Source organism: Desmodus rotundus, chromosome 8, assembly GCF_022682495.2.
Source record: "Desmodus rotundus isolate HL8 chromosome 8, HLdesRot8A.1, whole genome shotgun sequence".
Taxonomy (NCBI): Eukaryota; Metazoa; Chordata; class Mammalia; order Chiroptera; family Phyllostomidae; genus Desmodus; species Desmodus rotundus.
This window is the reverse complement of record NC_071394.1, coordinates 80137420-80153696: the sequence shown is the minus strand read 5'-3', so window position 1 is coordinate 80153696 and position 16277 is coordinate 80137420. Positions and strand designations below refer to the sequence as shown.

The 16277-nt window shown below is 37.7% G+C and overlaps 1 protein-coding gene across 1 annotated transcript in view; it reads left to right on the top strand.

Moving 5' to 3' along the window:
• SYNPR (synaptoporin) overlaps window positions 1–15905 on the top strand; it is a 161011-nt gene extending 145106 nt beyond the window's left edge. Inside the window, exons 4-5 of the mRNA XM_024556603.3 lie at window positions 8196–8387; window positions 13922–15905. Coding sequence (XP_024412371.1) covers window positions 8196–8387; window positions 13922–14179 — 450 coding nt within the window. The 3' untranslated portion in view covers window positions 14180–15905. The remainder of the gene's footprint in view (window positions 1–8195; window positions 8388–13921) is intronic.
• The last annotated feature ends 372 nt before the right edge of the window (window positions 15906–16277 follow it).

Below are 16277 nucleotides of genomic sequence, written 5' to 3'. Positions count from 1 at the left end.
CCCTTTGTTAACACTTATCTGCCTTCAGACCCCCACTGGGATGAGGCATTGGGCAACCATATGAATCCACATATGGCACCCTGTAGGCCAGGAGGGATGGGAGAGGCAGGCTGGCCTCACAGAAGCTAAGCTGAGGGATGGTTACCAGGGCCACCTTGGACTCAAGTGCCAAGAGAAATTGTGACATCAATGAGCAAAAACAAGAAAAGGAGTATCACTCTCCCTTGACCTTGGATATGCAAAGGTCTGTCCAGAAAAAGTCCAGCCGTTGTTAATATAGCAAGAAAAGTTTGTATGACATTGATATAACCTGGCAGCCAAGGAGAGTGGACTGTGCATGTGTGGACAATGATGACTTCACTGTACTAGTCACTGAGGATGGTAGATTCCATTGAGTGAGCATGTGTACTGTGACCATCGCATTCAAAATAACTGAGCAAACAGAGCAATGAATCTGCATCAAATTTGCATTAAGCTTGAACATTCCTCTATAGAAACTATTCTGATGATTCAGAAGCCTGCAGCTATAAGCAACTGGTGATTGGCAGCTTCATCACGACAATGCACCTGCTCATATATCACATCTCATACAGAGCTTTTTGGTAAAACATCAAATCACCCAGTTGACTCAGCCCCCCTACAGCCCAGATTTGGCACCCTGCAACTTCTGGCTTTTCCCAAAACTAAAATCACCTTTGAAAAGGAAGAGATTTTAGACTGTAAATGAGATTCAGGAAAATATGACAGGGCAGCTTATGGCGATTGGGAGAACTGTGTGATGTCCCAAGGTGCCTACTTTGAAGGGGACTGAGGAGTCATTGTCCTGTGTGTAATGTTTCTTGTGTCTTGTATCTTCTTCAATAAATGTCTCTATTTTTCATATTACATGGCTGGATACCTTCTGGACAGACTCCATAAATGTACTTCCATGTGTTAATTGTGGATTAGAGCTGTGCTATTTAAAAGGGTAGCAATAGTGACATCGGACACTTGAAATGTGGCTGATATGATTTAAGATGTGCTGTAGGTATCAAATACACACCAGATTTCAGAGACTAGTACAAAAAGTAAAGTAATTTATTAATAATTTTATCAAATGATAGTATTTTATACATTCGGTTTTATTATAGAAATACATATAATGTATTGATATAATTAATTATACTAATTTCCTTTTCCTTTTTTTAAATGTAGCTACCATAAAATTTAAATTACATGTCTGATTCACATCTCTGCCTTGTATTGTTTTTCTATTAGACAGCACAGGGTCAGAGACTCAGTGTTTTCACCCCATGGGAACCAAGCAGCCCTTTCCAATCTTCAGGCATTCTCTGCCCTGCTTCTGTCACCTGGGCCATGAGTTATTTACTACTGTTCTTTAAATTAAATCGTCTTCTTAAACTTCAATAAAATGAATTTTTGAAGAAAATCCGGCACCACTATTGGTTATAGAGATCCAGCATTATTTGACATAATTACAACATAAACATAGAAATGAATCAATGGAAATAAAAAGTACTGTATTCTAGCCATACTCTGAAGCTTGGGGCCTTTTTTTTTTTGATAAATAGATATTAAATAAGTTATAGAGACAGATTACCTCACACAGCTGAGACTTTCTCTCCTCTACTACTAGACTGAAAGGGAATTGTGAGGGAGAATGCCTTTCTTCCTGTGTAACTTGATGTTATTTGTTGCCATGTCCATGTTCCCACAATGGTAGTTGACGCCAGGTTTCAGAAAACCTGGGCGTAATGGAAAACCACTCATTGAACATTAAGGCAGTGCCCTGAATTCAACTGGGATATCTCTCTTAACTTCCCTGAATCTGTGAAATGGGTATAATTATTTTCACCCTCATGTGGTTATTGTAAACATCAAACAATTTTCTGTGATCATGTGTTAAAAACTGTTGACATTCTTCAGAAGTCAGATGTCATTTTTGTTAGTCCTTCCAATGAAGTAATAAAATCAACATATGAGTGGACAGAAAGTTATTCCATCCAGCCACTGCTTAGCTCTCCTCTCTTCAAAAGCAAGTCCAAAGCTCTGTCCTGAGATGAGCTTCTCTATCTTGCTTTTGGATTTCTTTGTTTCCTGATTCACACTTCCTGTTGGGAATCCCTAAAAGCTAACTTAGCAAAGTGAATCCAGTTGTACTGAGGGTGACAGTGCCTGGTTAGACCACCCAGTTTCTGGTCTAGGCTCTCCGTGTAGGTGTCAGCTGCAGAAAAAAGTGCAAAATCATCCAGTAAGAAAAACTGATAATAAAGTCATTGGTGTTGAAACACTGGGAATATTTGCTAATAGAAATGGGAACTTGGCTGTGTTCCCTGATAGCCAGTGGAGGTGCAGTGTGCCACTACCAGGCAGAGATGGAGACAGGTTTACCTGGTTCTGAAATATTAAGTTTTCTGTCACCAAAGATGATTCCCTCTGTATACCTCAGAGTAATCCAGGACAAACATCTTTAATATATTAAATTACATTCTAGTAAAAATGAGTTTGCTGACAGTAACTTAGGAGAAGAGAAGACAACAAAACACACCCAACAAGGAAATGGAAACAATGCATCCAGCGAGCTGTAAGCCAGGCTGCTCCCTCTGCAGAGGAAGCCATTTACTTGGATCATTGAACAGATACATACAACATATGGCAGACGCACAACCAGATACTGTGTCAGTGTTCTATCGGTACAGAGTGAGACCAATAGTTCAGGGCATATTTTATAAAGCACTAATGAACCATGGGCAAATCACTCAGCCCACTTGGCTTCAGTCTCTTCATCTGTGATATGAGGCTGATACATGCCTCCTCTGGCTACTTCCTGGACTTTTATAGGGATCCCAAGTATGAGAGTATTTTTGAAGGCATCCAAGCACCTTCCAAATGTTAGCCTCTCCTCTCTGTGGGAGTAAATAATGCAAGCAAAGCTCGCAGAAGAGTTAAAAGAATTAATCTCTACACCATCATAACCTATCAACAAATGTTACAAATTTATGTCTTGAGTTTCTTCCATGCAAGTCCATCTCTATTTGATAGACAAGGGGTACCATTTGTAAACAACTGGACTCTTACCTGCACTATCAGAAGAGTCACTTAGGTGGACCATTAACAGGGCTTTAAATAACATGAGTGAGAAAATTATTCAACATTCAATTTAACTTCAAGCCTTCTGATTAAGTCATGACAGTATTTCTTTAATATCCCTCCAACACTCCTTTTTTGAAATTTTAAAATATTTTTTAATTAATGTTTACATTCAGTATTATTTTGCATTAGTTTCAGGTGTACAGCATAGTGGCTAGAAAATCATATATTTTACAAAGTGCCTCTAACACTATTTAATCCCTCTTTTAATGAAGATCATCAGCTCCAAAGCCTTGTGCAAATATCCCCTGCTACAATTTATTTTGATTTCACTGTAGAATATTTATGTTTGCAGTTTTCTTCTATCTCTGTCAAGTTGTATGGGTTAGCATTTATAGTACATGTGTAATTTCCTTCTGGGATGACCATATTTATGTTTTAAAAACATAAATTGCTTTAAATTAAATACCAAATGATAACAAGAGGTATATGGATTAAATAAAAATTGGTTAGGTAGTACCAAAATGACTAAAACTTAGAGAACATTAACTAAGATAATTATCCATATAGAATGTACCAAAGAGCATCTTTTCCCCCAGCTTTTCATAAAGCTCATGATACACTACTACAGTAGTCAAGTCAGGCATTAATTACAAGTAAAGCATTTCCCCTGACTGTGCTTCAATTTCCTCATAAGAAAAGCAAAGCTAACATAAGTACCCACGCTGCAAGGTCAATGAGTCTGTAAGTGCTGAGCAGAGGCCTGGCATAGAGGAAGCGCTCAGTAAATATGGGTGAATGCAGCTGTTGTTGCTGCTCCTAAGACAGACATTAAACCATTAGTTCAGGACAGCTTCTGATGGACACTGCCCCTCTCCACCTTGCTCTGTGCCTGGGAGGTGACCTAGGTGGATCACATCACTGGGAACTGGGAAGCCTCCCCAGGAGATAAAGGATGAGAGCAAAGTAGGGTCCAGGATTGGCTCCTGTCTCTCTGTCTCACTCCCTGAAAGTAGCATTATACTCAGGCTGACACCAAAGCCAAAAACTAAAAAAGTCCAGGTTAACACACATGTTAGCTAGAATTTTTGGCATGGTCTCCCCATCTTCACAGTTTACTTAGTTATAAAAAACGGCTTCAGGCTACTTTCTGAGACCCTTCAATGTAAAAACTCTCAACCCTAATGACATTTACAATTTGTTCTAATTATAAATCCTGCTGCTGTTGTAAGGACAAATAGGGCCATCTGAAGTTTCTGTCTGGGTGAGGCATTGATATAATCAATCAGTGTCCTCATCACATTGCCCATTGTTTTTACTTGGTCTAATTACAAAATATGTTTTAAAATGCACAAGACTAGCCCTGGCTGGTGTAGCTCAGTGGACTGAGTGCAGGCCTGTGAACCAAAGGGGTGCTGGTTCAATTCCCAGTCAGGGTACATGCTTGGGTTCTGGGTCTGGTCCCCAGTAGGAGGTGTGCAAGAGGCAACCTCACATTGGTGTTTCTCTCCCTCTTTCAACTTCCCTTCCCCTCTCTCTAAAATAAATAAATAAATAAAATCTTTAAAATACACAAGATTATATAAAACAAAATAAAAATCATCACTGGTTATATTTTGCTTCCTTGTTTGTTTTACTGATTAGGTTCCACTTATAGGTGAGATCATATGGTATTTGCCTTTCACCGCCTGGCTTATTTTACTTAGCATAATGCTCTCGAGTTGCATCCATGCTGTCGCAATGGTTAGGAGCTCCTTTTTTCTTGCTGCTGTGTAGAATTCATTGTATAAATATACCATAGTTTTTTGATCCACTCATTTACTGATGGGCACTTAGGTTGCTTCCAGCACTTGGCTATTGTAAATTGTGCTGCTATGAATATCGGGGTGCATAGGTTCTTTCGAATTGGTGTTTCAGGATTCTTAGGGTAATCAGCGGGGAGGGAAGAGGGGCTAATGGGGGGAGGGGAGAGGGAAAGTTGTTCAGGAACATGTACAAAAGACACATGGATAAAGGCAAAGAGGGATAGGATCAAGGGTGGGAGGTGGGGATGGCTGGGGTTGGGGAGAGTGGTGGGGAGAAAATGGAGACAACTGTACTTGAACAACAATAAAAAAAGTTTTACCAGTCCACACACACACAAAAAAAATCATCTCTAATCCTACCAATACCAGTTGGTAAATTCTTATACAATTTTATCTACATAAATATGTGTTAACAAAATTAAGACCATTTTCTTTCATTTATTTTCTCACTCAACAAATGTTGATGGCTTCTATTCTGCCAAGACCCAGCAATAACCGAGGTCGACAGAGTCCCTGTCCTCATGGAGCTGATAGCTAATTAGAAGAAAGAGCAAACACACACATATTGTCACTCCTCACAACCACCCTCTGAGAGAGACACTGTTATTATCCCAGTCTACAAAGAGCTAACCTGAGGCTCTAAGTAGCCAAGCAAACTGCCTAAGGATACATGGCCAGTAAGTAGCAAAGTCAGGACTCAACCCCAGGTCTACCTGATAGCAAGCTGAACTTTTAACTCACGTGAGAGTTACCTTGGTATGATATGCTGATATTTCTTTACAAAATGGTACTAAGGGCTAAAAGGTTGAATTAGCACCCCAAGATAACATATTTACTCCAAAGACATAGTTTCTGACTTCAATCATGAGGTTTACTTACAAAAAGTGATTTGTTATTATTTGTTCATATTTAAATTAAGAAGGATCTCCAGTTCAATTTTTACCTTTTTTAGTGTATTTGATTTAAATAAGAAGATCAAAATTCCTTACAGCAGACATGAGGGACAGTAGAGAATAGTCAAGCTCACAAGTCCTGGAAACAGACAACCAGGCTTACAGTCCTGATTCCCTCACTTACTAACTCATGATTCTGAGCAATCTTACTTAACCTCTTCATGACTCAGTTTCCTCAACTGTCAAATGAGGACAGAATTAGCATCTATTTCACAGTGTTGTTCTCAGGATTAATTGAGCTAATACATGCAAACTAAGAATGATACTCTGAACATATGTGCTCAACAAATTATTATTTTACCAAGTAAGACTAAAATTTTTGATACTATTTTCTCCAATTTTTAATTGACAGGTTTTCACATGATGTTTTTCTTAAAGGTTTCCCCTCCTAATGGCTTTTCAACAAGTCTATTTCTGATTTTGAGTATAAAGACAGCTACTGTCTCATAGTTTCATTATATGGTATCTGTGGCCCCCTACCAATATTTAATATCAAGAAAGTAGAGTCTATAATTTGCATTTTTAAATTCCCCATAAGACCTTACTCAATATTTGGCATAGTACTCAAAAATTACTGTTTAAATGTATGAATAAAACAAGTATTAGACTGAACATCAGCAGAATGTTGTATTTGCCACAGTCAACCTGGCTTTTATTTATTTGTAACAATTTCTCCAATTTCTAATTCAAACTCAAATATCTGAGTCTCTTTATTTCAGATGTTCTCACTGATGTTGGACCAGCTGCAGTTTTGTATGTCTTTGTTTGTTTGTTTACACCTCTGTCTTATTCCAGAAACAACTTAAGATGGTTCACAAGGATATATGAAACTCAAGATAGAATTAATTTAAAATAAGAAGGGAAGAACAAGGAAAAAGAAGGATGGCTATACAAAACAAAGTTAGGAAGAGGGTTAGAATACTCATACAATAAAAATCCTATGAGTAGGTCACAAATTTTCTACAGCCAACATGAAAAGGTCAACTGTTGAGTTACATAATTTGCAACAGACCCTGGATGAAGAAACTGGCTGCTCAGAAGATTCAGCGACTCTTAGTAGTGGACTTTTTAGGACATTCTTCACAAAAGTCATTCCTAACAGTTATCATTCACAATGGTAATTTTAGACTATGAGTTCCCTCAGTCTAGATCATGGGATCTTGATGAAAAGTCATTTAGTCACAACATGAGCAAAGGCAAACCACAGCAGGTCAGATGTGGCATGACCTCAAGTGGGAAAGAAACACATACAAGTTTTTCTTCAGGGGCTTAGCATTTAGAATAAAAAAGAAGTCTATTTCTGTTGGTGTATTTCCTGTTATCTTTTCCAGGTTACTGCTTTTAATATTCTAGATAAACAAGGTGGAACATTTTTAAAGTAATCAAACATAAATACAGGAAATCTGAAAAATTATCCTATGTAAGAACATGGTCTGCTTAAGTCTTGGACAGTGACTCCCACACTCTGCCATCTGTGAGTCATGAGGGAGGATGTGAGAAGTAGCTACCCGCATCATCAGAAACTTGTAGGTGTTTCTCTAAAATATTCATCCCCTTACACCATAGCAATTTTGTTTGATGTGAATAAAGAAGCTTCTTTGCCTGAACTCATATCAGATGGTTTTCTAAGTCAGACAGGTCTGGATTTAAATTCTGGCTCTGCCACTTTACATGTGTTACCTCATATCTCTGGGCCTCAGTTTTCTCATTGTTAAAAAGCTATTTAACATGATATTTTCATGGATAATTTCATATAAAACCTTTCACCCATAATAAAGTGCTCAAAACATTATAGCTATGGTTTCCCACTTGGCACAGTCCCAAGTATGATGTAGCTAATGCATAGGTTTGTTGAATAAATGAACAAATGAATGAATGAATGTGTATTACCATCCAGGAGTCTTTACCAATCAGCAAATTTCTCCAAATATTTGAAATCATCATAACATGATGGTTGAGAACATGGGCTGCGGAATTGGGGGTCTGAATCCTGACACCATCACAGACAGATGGCTCAACCATTCTATCTGAGCTTCACCATGTGCAAATGGGGTAATGATTCTCACTTCTTTACAGGCATCTTAGAACAATTAGATGAGGGTTATAAGTACTTAACTTCATTCCTGGGATGCAGTAAGCATTTAATAAGTATTACTGTTATTATTATTTTATATAAATATAAATATAATATCACAGAACTTGTTTTTATTTGTTTTTCACTTTTCCCCTGGTTTCAATACTATGTGCTCTTGGAATTTCCCAGTTGGCAAATAGTTGTATAAACTAAATGATTTGTGTCTATGATTCACATTTCTTTCACGTTTTATCTTTCTGTTTGTTTCTATAGGACTTCATCGTCACTGTAGTCTTTTCATTCTTGTGGTTGGTTGGTTCATCAGCTTGGGCAAAAGGACTGTCTGATGTCAAGGTGGCAACTGATCCCAAAGAAGTATTGTCACTGATATCAGCTTGCAAACAGCCGTCCAACAAATGCATGGCTGTCCACAGCCCTGTAATGTCCAGCTTAAACACTTCAGTGGTATGTTTTCACCTATGCTTTACCTCCCAAATCTTTGTTTGCCCGTCAAGTGAATAAAACATCTCAGAAGTCACCTTGGAAATTTCTGCCTCCAAAACTAGGCCAATCTAACAGGTGATGTTTTACTCCATATACAAGATGATTCTTTGGTCTTGAAGTTTCTATTGTTAGAACCCATAGACTTGAAAGCTGCCAATTACAAAGTTCTTAATAAGAACTCAGCACGTATTAACAGCTGTCACTTGGATGACAGTCAAGTCAAAATCCTAAGCAGGAAGCAAATATAAAATCTGACTTTAAGGTTGAAGCTTACCAGAAGTTAAAAATGAATATTTGATGGCATACAGGTATCCTGGCAAGAAAACAGTGTTCAAACCACATGTAGTTAGAATATATCCAATTGATTGTCTGAGAAAAAATACCCAGACCTAGTAGGATGTGGAAAGAAATACATCATATAAGAAAGTACTTGTAATTGATATGGTCAGTTTTTGTCTTCTCCATGATCCCAGTTTAGTTGTTTGATAACATCAGAAAAGCTGCACTATACAAGCTAAACAAAGTCAAATGTTATCAAGTTGATCAAGTCTTTTGGGAAGACAGAAAATCTAACAGACAACAGGGTTGCTAAATTGGACGTTTATGAGCGTAAGAACTTGTGTTATTCCAAGGAAAGAAACCATGTCTGAGAAAGACAGGAGGTATAATGGCAGCAAAACAAAAACAAAAAAAGCAGCAGTTATCAAAAAATAAATGACTCAGCAATGTTTGCTGAAGGAACAACATTCTTCAGCGACCCCTGAAAATAATTATCTTTGTTTCAAGGTTAACTTATGTTTCTACAGCTTTCTGAAATTTAAGCTGAGAAGGTTTATAAGAAAGGAAAGAGGGTTCCTGATGATTTGACTGTGAATATTGCGTGTGTAAAATACTGAACATGGAAATAGACTATGTATTAGTGTCTCACAGTCATTTTCATTCCTTGAGGGCCACACCTGTAGGTGACTACTTTAGGTGTACATTAAAATATATTCCAGTGCTTTTACAGTTTGTTCATACACAGTACTTGATAGAAGTTAATGTAACTATGATCTCAAAATCTCAGAGAACAAAGCTAAAATCATTTGATATATTTTTGAGTTTAAGTAATAATCTTCTATGTAAGTTATGACAGCCTGCATAGTCCATTTAATATCCTTTCTGATGTCTCTAAGAAGTTTTAGGCTAAGAGACAGGAATTTTGAATGAGACATAATGTGACATATTTCTTAACACCAAAGTTGAGGATGGATGGAAACCAAAAAATATGGAATAGAAAAGGGTAGGACTCATTCTGTTACCATTGTGGATCCCTATCAGTTAAGGTTCCTAGTGAAAGGAAAACTCAGCTCAAACTGGCTAATGCAAGATGACCCCTATATCCCTACATTCTCCTTGCACCCCCACTTCTAGAATAAACATCTCTATGCATTAGAATATTTAGTTGCAAGTAACAGAAACTCACTCTAACTTCATCAGGAAAAAAAATCAAGTCTCTCAGAAAACTGATGAGACCTGAAGAAACAGGCCCTACAAAAAGCAGGGTCTAAAGGAGGACCAAGGTCCTAGATATCAGATGCTGAAAAATGGTGTCATCTAGATGCTATTAATGGCAAGTTGGATCTTACCTTGCATAACTCTGCTCAAAATGCAAAGTTCCAGGAGAGAACTCAAGTTACTTGACCATTGTGTGCCTCTGCAAGGAAAATCAAATTTTTATTACCAAAGGCAGAGGAAAAATATTTAATGTGCTAAAACACAATATTTTTTTATTACAAACTCATTTGGCTTCAAATCATATTGAGCTAGCTTTTAACAAAAAGTGCAAATAATTTTTTAAAAACCTTAAAAATGTATCTTTACATTGAGGTAAAGGTCAAAACCCAGGGCCAGGAACCTGGAAGGCTGTCAGGAAACTGGACAGTTCTCATCCTCCCTCCTTCATCTCTGATTCTGTCTGCATGTCTGCTACTTTATTCCTCTTATCAGATGGAATTTTTTTCTCTTTTTTCTGCTCATACAAGAGAAGATAGCCACTCTACAGTTTCAGAGTTTATATTTCTTTTTAAAGAAATATCTTGGACAGAACAAAAATCACTCAGGTCCAATCCCAGGTTTCTGGCAGAATGTCATTAGTCCATCTTGGGTGAGGTGTGTACCTTGGTCTCATCAGTATGGCTCGGGGACCAGAGGAAAGGTATAATGGATACATGGATCATGGAGCTCCACCTCTTGGGCAAGTGTAGGTTTTGGAGAAGGAGACAGACACACACCATAAGAGATAATCTCTACAAGTTAATGGTTCAAGCAATAACTATAATATTTTCTGCCTGGGTAACAATTTACTTTTTTCAAAGCACTTTGGCATCTATAATTTCACAATAACACTAATAGGTAGGCAAACCAATCAGGTATTTCAGATGTAGGGAGCTGAGGTAAAGGGATTAGCATAAGGTTTCTCAGGTAGTTACAGCGGTGCCAGACTAGAGCCAAGTTCTCCTATTGCTATTGCCACTCAAAGTGGTGAAGGGCTCTGCTCTGCAGTTGATCTGCTTAGGGTTGGAATTCTTGCTCCATTACTCGATAAGTGACTGTTCTTAGACAAAGTAATTAAGTTTTCTAAACTTAGTTTCATCACCTATAAATTCTATAGTTTCTCATCATCTATACAATGGGGATAATATAAAAGAGACCTCACAAAACTGTTGAAAGGATTTGATGTAAAAGTGCATAAGTACTTAGCATAGTACAATGCCCAGCATATGGCAGATGTTCAATTAATCTCCAAAGTAAGCTGCTACAAAAATGCATTTATTTCCTTACATTTCATACAGTATTAGAGCCACACAAGGGGGAAAAGGAATGTTTTCATTTTCTCAATTTTTCTTTCAAAGGTTCACTGTCCTGCTATCCATAATTTCCACTTCTCTTTCTCCGGTTTCACAGTAGGCAATCTTGACACATACTTCTAGATTCCAGCCTCCCCTCCTTTCTCATGCTATGTGGAGTCTCTCTTTCTGTTGTCCTCACATCTGAGCTTGAATCAAAATCCATACTCCAATTTCAGTTGCAACAAAATGGCAAGAAAATATTCCAGGTCTATGTACCCCTAAAATGTGCTAGCCATGAGATCTGATATCTCTGTGATAAAAATACAGTAAGACATTACTCTTCCTTAAATATGCACATGGGAATGCCTTGTTTATATTCTTCATTTAAGTTGCATTTCCTTGATTTCCAGGTTCTTCTTCAGCTTCCCTTTTTTAGAAACCAAGTAGCATTGGTAGAAAGAGATCACGGAATAGAAAACATAAAATTACAGCCCCTGGCAGAGCTATCCCTTTATATCTGAAAAGATTCCTTGATAATTTTTTCCACTCATATATAATATTGACATATACTTACAGAGGTACAGTTTAATCAAGATCTCCCCTTTGGTGGAAAATATCCTAGTTATTATACACATAGTTAAAAGGCCCTATATGTAAATTATAGTTATGTCAATGATTACCCAATTCATTTTGATAATGCAACTATTACATTAGTATAAGTGCCTTATTTATATTTTGTGTCTTCCTCAGCAAGGAGCCTAAGGCATAGCACAAAGTAATATTAAATACATGTCAGTTCACGTTAAAGGAAGGAAAGGGGATGGAATAGAAGGGAGGGAAGAACGAAGGGAGGGAGGGATGTCTGGATAACCAGTCTTCAGTAAAATCAGTTAGGGTCCTAGACAGTCAATTTTAGTTATCGACATCTTGAAGAATACGGACTCACTGTCAAAGCCCTACTTCAATTTATGCTGCAGAAAAAGAGCCAACTGAAAATAATTCACAGGAATGTTTTAGAAAATGATTCAGAGCAAAACTTAGCAATTAATAAGCATTTACTGATGTGCCCAACACTGTCTTAGCTGCTTTATGCACATCTTTCCCCCAAGGAAGGAATAATTGTTTTCTTTCAATAAGAGGGGGAAGTGCTGTGATTCAGAGGCAAACTGCCTTGTCTAAGGACATAGAGCAAGAAATTGCAGAGCCCAGGCCACTGTGATTCCAAAGCCTGGGTGGATGAATCCAAGGCTGATATCCAGTTAGTCAGTCTGATCCACTTGCGGCTAATATACTGAAATACTTTGGTAAGTAGGTCCTGCTTCAAGCAAGTCCCCAAAGCCACTCATCTTTGTTTTTAAGATTTTATTTATTTATTTTTAGAGGGAAGAGAAGGGGGGGAGAAGGAGAGAGAAACATCAATGTGTGGTTGCCTCTCACACACCCCCAACTGGGGAACTGGCCCACAATCCAGGCAAGTGCCCTGACTGGGAATCGAGCCAGCGATCCTTTGGTTCCCAGGCCAGCACTCAATCTACTGAGCCACAATAGCCACAGCATGCTCATCTTGACCATTCTAGCTCACCAATACCACCCCCAGGGCATTCTGGACCACCCTAATATTAAGTAACCAAGGGATATATTTTGACCTTGTGGGACTTCCAGCACCCTACTCCAGAGCTTTAGCTCAAGTCCACTTTGACTGGTCAGTGTTGTGCTGGAGTTGTTACTAAATGTACTTTAATGTCATACAGCTTTGTACCATACTATATTGTTAGCCATCTCCAACAGGTATCATTGAAACTGAGTGCCTGTGGTTAATTCCCAGGTCAACCAGTCTGCCTTGGGAAAGGTGTCAGAAGCACTGTTTTGTCTGGGCCTCGAAGCATTGAACACTTCTGCTTCCATTCAACACTTAACACCTGGTCCTCTGACTCGCCCCATGACACACTTGCAGAGAATAAAAGGAATTTCCATAAGAAAGTCTTACACCCAGTTCCAAAGAAAACACTTCATGCCTCTCTGAAACCTGCACTTTATTCCTGATCTGGGTTCAGTATTTCCCTTCTGAATGTGAGAGGCACAGAAAGAACAATTATTTAGAGGAGGCAACCTCTCTGGACATGATCATGCGTATGCTTATCAGCATATCCCTGTACGCTGTTTATTCCAAACTTTTTTTTAAGTGGTCTAATTTTCTTTATATCATTGCAATAAATGGAAAAGTAGTATCTCTAGCCATAAAGCAAAGGCAACTTTATAAATGAATGCACCATCATTACAATGAAAATAACCCTCTATTCCTTGGAGATATCTTACACATCAAGGGGAATATTCAGGCTATGGAGTCAGAAAGAACAGGGGTTTGAATGAGGTCTACTACTTACCAAGTCATATGACCTTGAACAAGATTCTCAACTTTGCTTAACCTCAGTTTTCACATCTATAATATGAGTATAATAATAGGACCTTCTTAGAGAAGCTGAACTGATACAAATAAACCCCTTTATGCAGTGCCTAACATGTAGTAAGAACTCAACAGTCAGATATCCTCAACATTGAAATGAATAGTGACTTTTAGTATTATGAAGGATTTTTCTGAAATTGAGGTTTTTTCCTTGGGTTTCTGTCCATTGTATCAACTCATTTGCTTTCATTCTCCTTTAGGTGTTTGGATTCTTGAACTTTATTCTCTGGGCTGGAAACATCTGGTTTGTTTTCAAGGAGACTGGTTGGCATTCCTCAGGACAGAGATATCTCTCAGACCCATTGGAGAAACATTCAAGCAGCTATAACCAAGGCAGGTACAATCAAGACAGCTATGGGTCCAGTGCAGGGTACAGTCAGCCCGCGAGTTTGGGGCCATCTTCCGATGAGTTTGGCCAACAGTCCAGTGGCCCTGCCTCCTTTACCAATCCAATTTAAAAGGGTAGTATTTGCATTCTTCTAGAGATAGCCTCACCATCTTCCAGTGGCAGAAGACTTTTTAGGTTTCAGTAACTTATTAATGTAGAGTGTTGAATATAAATTAGAGATCTGTAATCCTCATTAAGGCAGAGAAGCCTGCATCATGATAAATGGTACATAAAGATGAGATGACATGAGGAGATATATTATTCATCATAGGTGGCTAATTGGATATCATACCTTGCTATAAACACAGATACTTTCATGTTGTTTCATATGTGTGTTGAAATAGTTGAAATATTTTGTAGCTTAAGTTCTCTAGTATGTAATATGCATAAAGTAAGTTAAATAGCAGTGAGTTTTCCTATGCATTTTGATGCAAAGACATTTTAATATTTCTATAAGATGATTTGGTGCATCACAATGTGCATGTATTTTTTTAGTTGCAGACTGTATAGGATTGTGAGTCTCTAATTATTTCTTTTAGATGGTTACTCTGTGTTTTTCTATTTAATGAAACAACACTTATATAATTTAGTGCATGAATAGGCATTTTTCACAAAATGAACATTCCAATGGTATTTATGAAAATTTTCCAGTATGCACCAGGAATTTGTTAAATGGATGTTTAAAATATATATTCACACTTTGTAACTTGCAAACTTGTCTCTCGGGCTTCACCAGTTCTGAATGCATTGTAATTAAGATTAGGGGTTCTTTTATCCCTATTAGTAGATATTCAGTGTTACTGTATTGTAATTGCTCGGTATTTATTCTATTTACTTAGCTTAATATTTACACTCTTATAACTTTCTACGGATTTTGTGGATCTTATCCTGTGGGCCAAGAACAACAGGCCCAATAAATGTTTGTGCTTATAGAGTACTGTTTTCTTAGAATAATAGTGATGCAGATATCAGACACCATGGTCAAAAGGCTATTGTATTGACATATTAATTTTTAAAGAATAATCTGGAGAACCTAGACTACCAGCTAAACTTTTAAATTCTACTTATTTATAAAGTTAATATGTTCTTCAATTATTAAAAATTCTCAAGTCTTAGCTCAACTTACTTATTACCAATTCTAATTAAAACTTACTTCCATGAGCCATTCCATATCCCAAAAAGGGTTTTCATGAAATACCCCCCAGAATGTATACATTATCAAGAAAATGCCAGTCTTCACCTCTTTGTTTTAACTCAATTGAAACACCAGGGCCCAACAGTGAGGAAAAGCTGAGTATCTGTACTTTTAGATACACATTGGTATCAATGTATAAACTCACTGTGTGATCTGCGATGTTGGAAGAATTTTAACACAAAACAGTCTTAATATCTGTAATCAGTTTCTGGATCCTGTTGGATAAATCTGTATTAAGATATCTTTTTGACCTTAATAAAGTTATTGCCTACAATGACAGCTGGTAATGTATGCATTATCAAGAAAATGCCAATCTTTGCCTCTTTGTTTTAACTCAATTGAAACACCAGGGCCCAACTGTGAGGAAAAGCTGAGCATCTGTACTTCCAGATAAAAGTTGGTATCAATGTATAAGCTCATTGTGTGGTCTGTGATTTTAACACAAAACAGTCTTGACATTTGTAACCAGTTCCTGGATTCTGTTGGATAAATCTGTATTGTGATATCTTTTTGACCTTAATAAAGTTATTGCATACAATGCTGGCTCAATAATGGAGAATAACAAACATAGAACCTGATTTAGCTTTAATAATAAAAGAACAAGGGGTAAATGCACAGTGTTTCTGGTTTCCTACCCTGTCCTTGTTTCATGAGCACAGGAGTGTTCATTCATTCCACTGGTCTAGAACCTTCTATACACCCATTGCTGTGCAATGGTGATAGGATAGTGAGCAAAAGAAGAAATATGCCCTACCTTGAGAAACTTATACTCTAGTTGAAGAGACAGATATTAAAATAATAATGTCCCAGTTATGCTCTGTGCAACAAAGAGAGGCACAGAATTCCATGAGAACATTTATCAGAGAGACCTGAGCTAGTTAGGGAGAAGTCAAGGAACTTCAGGCCTGAAGATGGCACAAAGTTTCACAAGGACAAGGTGGGAGGGAAAATATCCCAGGCAGACAGCAGCCTT